An 8322-nucleotide genomic window follows, 5' to 3' on the forward strand; every position below is an offset into this window, starting at 1 on the left:
ACTAGCCAATTACAGCATCGGAACTCTAAGCACCTGAGAGAGAGTGGGCACCTCCCAGAACATTGTTTTGTGCCACTCCCAACAGAAATACTCCAGGTAGACACCTTCAGCAATCAGGTTGCTCATAGCAAATCCCATCTTGGAGTTTACAAAGACTTATGGGTAGAAAAGCCACACAAAGTAATTTACTACACTGCAAAGGTCATGGTTATTCATTCCTTTAATGTTTAATAGAATTTATCTGTAATACTATTTGAGTCTTTTTCCCCCCAGATAAATTTTAAACAACTTATTTATTTTCTTTAATAGTAATGAATGTACTTAAGTTTTTGATTTTCCTTTGAATCAGTTTTTTTACAAAAGAAATTGCCCATTTCATCAAGATTTCAATTTTTGGCAAAAAGTTATGTATGTTATTCTTTTTTAAAAAAAATCTCTGTAAACTTTTTGTATTCTTAATACTGCTTTTGTGTCTTTTCAACTTAATAAATCTTTCTAGAATTTTATCTTAATACATTTTTACCCTAGTAAACCAGCTTTTGGTTTTGTTAATTTTTGCTATTACTTACTTTGTTTTCTGTTTTATTGATTTGTACTTTCATCTTTATTATTTCCTTCCTCTGAGTTAAATTTAAACTTTTGCTTTTTTGGTTTCTTAAATTGAATGCTTAACTCCTAATCCAGAAATGTCGTTGTTGTTATGTACTGTCGAGTCAGACCCAACTCATAGCAACCCCTCCTTGGGTTTCTAAGGCAGTATTGCTACAGAAGTAGATCTTGTAATTAACCTCATAGTGACAAGGAAGTTGTCTTAGTTTTCTAGCACTACTATAACATAAATATCATAGGGGGATGGCTTTAACAAACAAAAATTCATTCTCTCACAGTTTCGGAGGCTAGAAGTCTGAAATTATGATGCCAGCTCTAAGAAAAACCTTTCTCTCTCTGTTGGTTCTGGAGGAAGGCTTTGTCTCTTTTAGCTTCTGCTCCTGGGTGATCTTCATATGGCTTGACTTCAGTCTTTCCCTGAGTCTAGAAGGTTCTCAGTGCAGAAACCCTGGGTCCAAAAGATATACTCTGGTCCTGACTCTTCTTTCTTGGTCGTAGTAGGTCCCTCTTTCTTTATTCACTTCTCTCTCTTGTATATCTCGTATGAGATAAAAGATAATGCAGACTACATCCCCAGGAAACTCCCCTTACATTATTGGGATCAAGGTTGTGACCTGAGTAATGGTGTTGCATCCTATCCTAATCCTCTTAAAACTGATAGGTGATCACATTGGATTGTATCAGAGGGATAATTTCATATTGCATAACTGCCAAATTACATCATTATGTAACTGCCTAACCACTGGGAATCATTGCCCAGCTAAGCTGACACATATTTTTGGGGGATTATAGTTCAATCCATGACAGAGGTTATTGTAGCAGATCTATAGCAAACCAGTAGGTGGCCTGGCACAATTTCTGGTCCCAAGAATATATCTATATCCTGTTTCTCCAGACCCATGGCCTTATAATGAGTAATAATCCAAGGTAGCAGTTGAGGTGTTTTTTTTTTGTTTTTTTTTTTTTGGTTCCTTCATTGAAGAGGATAGAGGATAAATCCAGCTCCATGCCAGCCCATTCCCATTTCAGTCTCTTCATGGATCAAACCTGGTTATGGTCACCATTTTTCTTGGAATCCTAGTAGTTACAGTGATTCTCATAGGAACTGAACTCCCAGCTTCTCTAGACCCAGCATCCAGAATAATCATGGATTCATGATCCACATACACTATTCTGAGATTCTGTTTAGTTTTGATATATCAGATTATGCTAGTCTCTTCCAATGTGTGTGTGTGTGTACGTATGTATGTATATATAAAATGTTGCTGTGACAGAAATATCACAAGTGGATGGCTTTAACAAACAAATTTATTCTCACAGTTTTGGAGGCTAAAAATCTGAATTCAGAGTGCTGGCTCTAGGCAAAGGCTTTTTCTCTCTGTGTCTCTTGGTTCTAGGAAGATCCCAGCACAGGCACCCAGGGTAGAAAGGATGTGCTCTGCTCTTGGTGCCTCTTTCTTGGTGGTAGTAGGTCCCCTTCTCTGCTCCCTTCTCTCTCCTTTTACCTCTTGTCAGATGGAAAGTGTTGCAGGCCACAATCCAGGGAAGCTCCCCTTAAATCAGATTAGGCCTGTGATGGGACTGAGGGTGCTTGCATCACACCCTTAATCCACTTACACCTGATTGGCTTATCACATCAGATCACATCATGGGGTATTATCATTACATAACTTCTAAACCACTGAGAATGTGAGCTGACACAAATTTTGAGGGGAACATAATTCAATCTATTATAATGCTTTTGGGTTTGTTTTTTTTTAAATGTTTATATATCTCTTGCTTGGAGCGGAAATATACATTAAAGCATGGACTAACTATGCTGTCTTATCTGAAAGTCCTATGATTAGCCTTCTAAAACTGTTCTGTCCTTTTACTTCTCTTCATTCTTCATTAAAACCTTTGTTGACTCCTGTTTGCCTCTAAAATGTCTTCATTCCACAGCAAAGCTTATAAAGCCCTTTCCATTCTTACCTAGTTTACCTTTTGCTGCATTACACTATTTGGTACCATGAGTCATCTCAGACTATAGTGTTCCTTAAATGTGCCATGCACTTTCACACCTGTCCTTGTTTGTGTTGCTTCCTCTGCCTGGAAGGCTTTCTACTGTCCTGGAAAATATATACCCATCCTCCTAGGTCTGCTCAGAGATCTAGCTTTTCAACTCCTAGATAGTAATCCTTTAGAGGGCACGCATCATGTTCATCTTTCTATTGCCTGTGTTTTTCATAGTGCCTGCCACATAAGTGCTCAGTAATTGTATGTTTCATTTTAACATAGAGCAGCAGTTGGCAGACTTAAAGGGCTACACATGCACACATGCATGCACTGCTGTGGAGTCAGATCCGACTCATAGTGACCCCTCCTTGGGTTTCCGAGGTGGTATCGCTACAGAAGTACATTGCCCAACCTTCCTTTCTAGGCGTGGCTGCTGGGTTTGAATCGCCAGCCTTCTGGTTAGCAGTCAAATGACTTAGGCACCACGCCACCAGAGCTCCTAAATAAAGGGCTAGATAATATTTTTTTGTTGTGGCAGCTGTACAGCTCTGCCATTTTGGTACCAAGGCAACCATAAACTCACTCCCTGCCATCAAGTTGATTCTGACTCATAACGACCCTATAGTACAGAGTAGAACTGCCCCAGAAGGTTTCCAAGGCTGTAAATCCTTATGGAAGGAGACAGCCTCATTTTTCTCCCATGGAGCGGCTGGTGGGTTTGAACTGCTGAACTTTTGGTTAGCAATCCAGTGTTTTAACCACTGTACCACCCATAAACCAAAACCAAAACCAAACTCACTCTGTCGAGTTGGATCCGACTCATAGCAACCCCTCCTTGGATTTCTGAGGCAGCTCTACAGAAGTAGATTGCCCAGTCTTCCTTCCGAGGAGTGGCTGGTGGCTTTGAACTGGTACCACCCATAGACAGTGCTTAAATAAATGGATGTGGCTATGTTCCAATATAACTTTATTTACAGAAATAGTCGGAGGGCTGGATTTGGTGCATATGCTATATTTTATGACCCCTGGTCAGTAAAGAATGTGATACAAACATTCATTAATTGTTTTATTCTTTTGTTGCATTAAGAAGATACAGAAGTAGAATTTAGTAAGCAGTTCTGCTTTGAAATTTTTATAAGATTACTACTATGGGATTCTCCTTTTTATTCATATAATTAATTAGTAGGCGTGGTTTACTTTTACTAATATGTATCTTTCTTGCCTTATAAAAGCTAGTAGGAAATTTTTGTTGTGTGGACAGTTACTAGTATCTGGGAATGATTGTCAGATCCATCAAATTTTTATTAATTAATCATACCTAGAATTAAACCAAGTAATTTTATTAATTTCAAACAATCTTAAAATAATAGCAGGGTTGCTTCAGTAAGGCAAATCTGTCTTTCAAATTCATGTTGTTGTTGTCACTTGCTTTGCCTCATTAATTACATAATTTGTTATTAGTTACAGAAACTTTGAAAAGTATTAACTAGCAAGTTTTGGGAAGGTCCAGTTCTGTAGTGGATAGTGCTTTGCATCAGTCTGAAGTTTTGTTTTCAGTTTGGGATCCAGGGTATGTGATTGGGAAGATGGATAGTATTTTACATTATTTTATCAGCGAGGATACATTATGTGTGTGAATTCCTAGCGTTTTTTGTTTGTTTGTCTTGTTTTTAAATACCTTATCTCATTCTGAAAAAGATCTAAGATGGCTTACAAAGACATATTAATATAGCAAGATCACATCAAATTGAAGTGGGTAAAAAATATGAAGCAGTAGTGAAAATTAAGTAAGAGGGATGAAAGCAGGAATGGATTAACAAATAAGCAAAGTAAACACATGCTTAGGACATCAACAAAACAGGGTCACCAGTTGTCTAAACCAAAGACCTAACTATGCTAAGCAGATAGGACATAAGGAAAAGTGAGCACCACAGTGGAAGAGAACTGTCAGGGCACTAAGTGAAATTGATACCAGCTCCAGTGTATGAGAATGCTCTGGCCAGGAATAATGTTCATGCAGGGTCATGAGGGTGCCTACACACCAGGGTGTCTTAAGCCATGAGGCTCTCACTTTAACACCTTTGTTGACATCTGTTTCCTATTGTTTCCTCCTATAAGGAATTGAAATTCCTTATCCCAGTGGGTCTCTTGGAAGTACACTATTGCTTTCTAATAAACAAGAGGTGGGAGTGGGCTGTTGAGTCTAACTCTTACTACATTCACCCAATATGCAACTGAATCCAACATGCGTCATTACTGGGCAAGGACAGATGATATTAATTGACAATAAAGCTCTGATGGATTTTGAGGGAACTATCTTGTACATCCAAGGAGCTCTGGTGGCGTAGTGCCTAAGGCGTTTGACTGCTAACCAGAAGGTTGGTGGTTCAATCCCACCAGCCGCTTCATGGAGAGAAAACAGGGCAATCTACTTCCATAAAGATTTACTACCATGGAAACCCAAAATGGGTCTCTGTGCGTTGGAATCAACTTGATGGCAGTTAGTTTGGTTTGTTTTTTGGATCTTGTACATCCATGTCTGCTGATCCAGCAACTCTAGCCAGGAGGCCCAGCAGTGCTTTCTGCCATGATACAAACATGAGAGTATGCTCTTGCTCAAGTCCTAGTAAACAACCAATGGGAACTCCAGCCCCAAATGACATGCAAAACCAAGGAATTTGAATAGGTCAATCATTGCAGTGAATACAATGACATTTCTTTTTAACTATAAAGCATTTACATATAGAGTTATATCCTTGTTGTTGTTATGTGCCATCGAGTCACACCCGACTCATAGCAACCCCACTTGGGTTTCCGAGGCAGTATCACTACAGAAATAGATTGCCCCATCTTCTTTCCGAGGAGTGGCTGGTGGGTTTGAACCGCCAGCCTTCTGGTTAGCAGTCAAGTGCCTTAGGTACTAAGCTACCAGAGCTCCTGAGTTAGATCCTAAGTTTTATAAAAAAATATTATAACTAAAATGTTTGGCATACACGTAGATGCCATATAATGCGATATAATACTAACATGGGTAATAATATAATACATAGCTAACATCCAAAAAATACTAGAAGTATTAATATTTATCTAACATTAAAAGATTTATATATCAAGTGAGTTTCACTTTTTATTATCTGTTGCATGCAACTGCTTGATACTGCTCTATATGTGCTAATAAATAAGGCATTGGGCATATTAAGAAGCACCTCTGGTGGTGTAGAGGATAAGGCATTTGGCTGCTAACCAGAAGGCTGGCAGTTCAAACCCATCAGCTGCTCCACAGGAGGAAGATGGGCAATCTACTTCCATAAAGATTTACAGCCTTAGAAAACAAATGGGGTCGCTGTGAGTTGGAATCAACTTGATGGCAGTAGGTAGTCGTATTAAGATTTATAATTCAATATTTATCATGTAAAATATATTTTCTGTTTTGCAACACTGAGTATGTTTCTGAATTCATCTTCCAAGAAAGCAACTAAGAGCATTTATAAGAAGATTATATTTTATCAGAATATTTATGTATCTCTGTATAAGGAATTTGAACAGTTCTTTAAGGAAATGAATGTTTAGATAATAAAAATTAGAGAAATGTATTTTATTTTCCGTTTCCCTTCAGACTGATTTTTTTCTTTTAAGAAGTTGATTGACATTTTTACAAAGAAGTTACATCATGGCTAGTTAAGGCACACACATACACACACATATGTTTTATATATATATATATATCACCATTTATTATCAATGCTTAGGACTCTGTAATCTAGCCCTGGATGAAAGAATGAGGTCCTATACTTTTCAAAGGATATTAGTCCTGAGTTGTAAGAAGAGTATATTTGAATTGTGTTTGGGGTATAGAAGAAGTAGAGAATAGTTGAGAAGCTTAGAGAAGACATTGTGGAGGGAATAGCATTTAATCTGTGCTTTAAAGGATAAGTGTATGGGAACAGAAGGACTTTTCCACTTAAAATATTTAGATACTGCCTGGATCAGAGGCATGTAGGCGTGTGTAGGACACAACGTGAACTATGAGAACACTTAATGAACTTCAAGGTGTGCTGTAGGAATGTAAGGTAATATTCACCAGGATTTAAATGGTTAAAAGTAAATGATCCAGAAGTTCATTACTTCCGTTAAACAAATTGAGATGGTGTTCTCCATTTCTACATTCATTAAATTTATTCTGAGAATTGTGTTTTGCAGTGACTGTTGAAGTGAAGGGTCCCTATGAGTACCTCACACTTGAAGAATATCCATTGATGATTGTAAGTGAACTCACATTCTTTAACATCAAGATTAAATTAATTTAGCTTGAAGAATTATCCAAGTTTTATGACAATATTATTTTTAAAAATATTGTTCCTGAAAAGCTCAGTAAATGTTGCTTCTAGTTTTGGATTTCTTACTAGACTGTGATCTTGGAGGGTTCATTGTACCTTACTTTCTCATCTGTAAAATGAAGAGGTTGATGACTTTGGAATTTTAGCATTGAAAAGCACCTTAGAGGCCATCTCATGTTCTCTGGGATCAAAGGGCACTCCTTACTACAAGGCTGTAGTTTCTGATCCCACTTAAAGTTAACAAATGGCAAAGCTTCATTGTTTTCATTGTTGTGTGTATGAGAATATCCTTAATCTATTTCCTGATTTCCTTTGTTCATGAATGTTTTTATGTTCTTCCTCTTTATCCTTTTTAGGTTTTCCCATTTTTTAGCATTTCAATCTCTCCAGATGTATCCTAACCCTGCCGTGCCTTTTCTTCTTCCTCAGTATTTTCTTCTTTTACACAATTAGAGATTGTGAGCTGCAAAAGCTCTTTTAATACAGGAGGGTAGCACATGAGGATTAGTCTTTATATCATGTCTCTCTGCTCAAGAGAAGACAGTTGTTTGTGTTCATATTAAATTCTGAAGGAACAAAATAATTATTTTTTAAATACAAGGTTTATTTGTTTTATTTAGTGATTTGTTAAGACTATATATTGATATTAAGTCTAGATACTTGGCTCTTGTCCCTGATTTTCTCTTTTATCTCTTACCCACTTGAATGACAGTTTTTCATGGTGATGTGTATTGTGTATGTCCTGTTTGGTGTTCTCTGGCTGGCATGGTCTGCCTGCTATTGGCGAGATCTCCTGAGAATTCAGTTTTGGATTGGTGCTGTAATCTTCCTGGGAATGCTTGAGAAAGCTGTCTTCTATGCAGAATTTCAGAATATCCGATATAAAGGAGAATCTGGTATGTAACCAAAGAGCATTTGCCACTTTGTGAGTGATTAACAGGTAAGGTGTGTAAAGATTTTTCTAAGTTCAGCAATCATTGAATACGTCTAGCTTTTCAGTTATTTAATTGTTATCGTAACTTAAGCAGCATCACTATGATTGTGACTTCTGTTTTTAAACTCATTTACTTATGGGTTCAGTGTTATATAGGAGTAATGTTACTGAAATATATTCCTAAAATTATTTTAAATAGTGGTGGTCATGTTGGGAAAGATTATTTCCACCTTCAAGTCTTAGTCACCATTGATTTATAAGGTATATTATTATTATGCACATCTAAGAAAGAAGATAGGAGCTCTGGTAGCATAGTGCCTAAGGCACTTGACTGCTAACCAGAAGGCTGGCAGTTCAAACCCACCAGCCACTCCTCGGAAGGAAGTTGCACAATCTACTTTCATAGTGAGACTGTCTCAGAAACCCTAGCAGGGGTCGCTATGAGTC

The 8322-nt window shown here is 37.5% G+C and overlaps 1 protein-coding gene across 1 annotated transcript in view; it reads left to right on the forward strand.

The window, feature by feature from the left end:
- The window catches only part of TMEM87A (transmembrane protein 87A), a 73164-nt gene that overhangs the window by 42211 nt on the left and 22631 nt on the right, over positions 1-8322 (forward strand). The window contains exons 8-9 of the mRNA XM_007935284.2: positions 6805-6866; positions 7654-7837. Coding sequence (XP_007933475.1) covers positions 6805-6866; positions 7654-7837 — 246 coding nt within the window. The remainder of the gene's footprint in view (positions 1-6804; positions 6867-7653; positions 7838-8322) is intronic.

Source organism: Orycteropus afer, unplaced genomic scaffold, assembly GCF_000298275.1.
Source record: "Orycteropus afer afer isolate SDZICR_OR568_19922 unplaced genomic scaffold, OryAfe1.0 scaffold00026, whole genome shotgun sequence".
NCBI lineage: Eukaryota > Metazoa > Chordata > Mammalia > Tubulidentata > Orycteropodidae > Orycteropus > Orycteropus afer.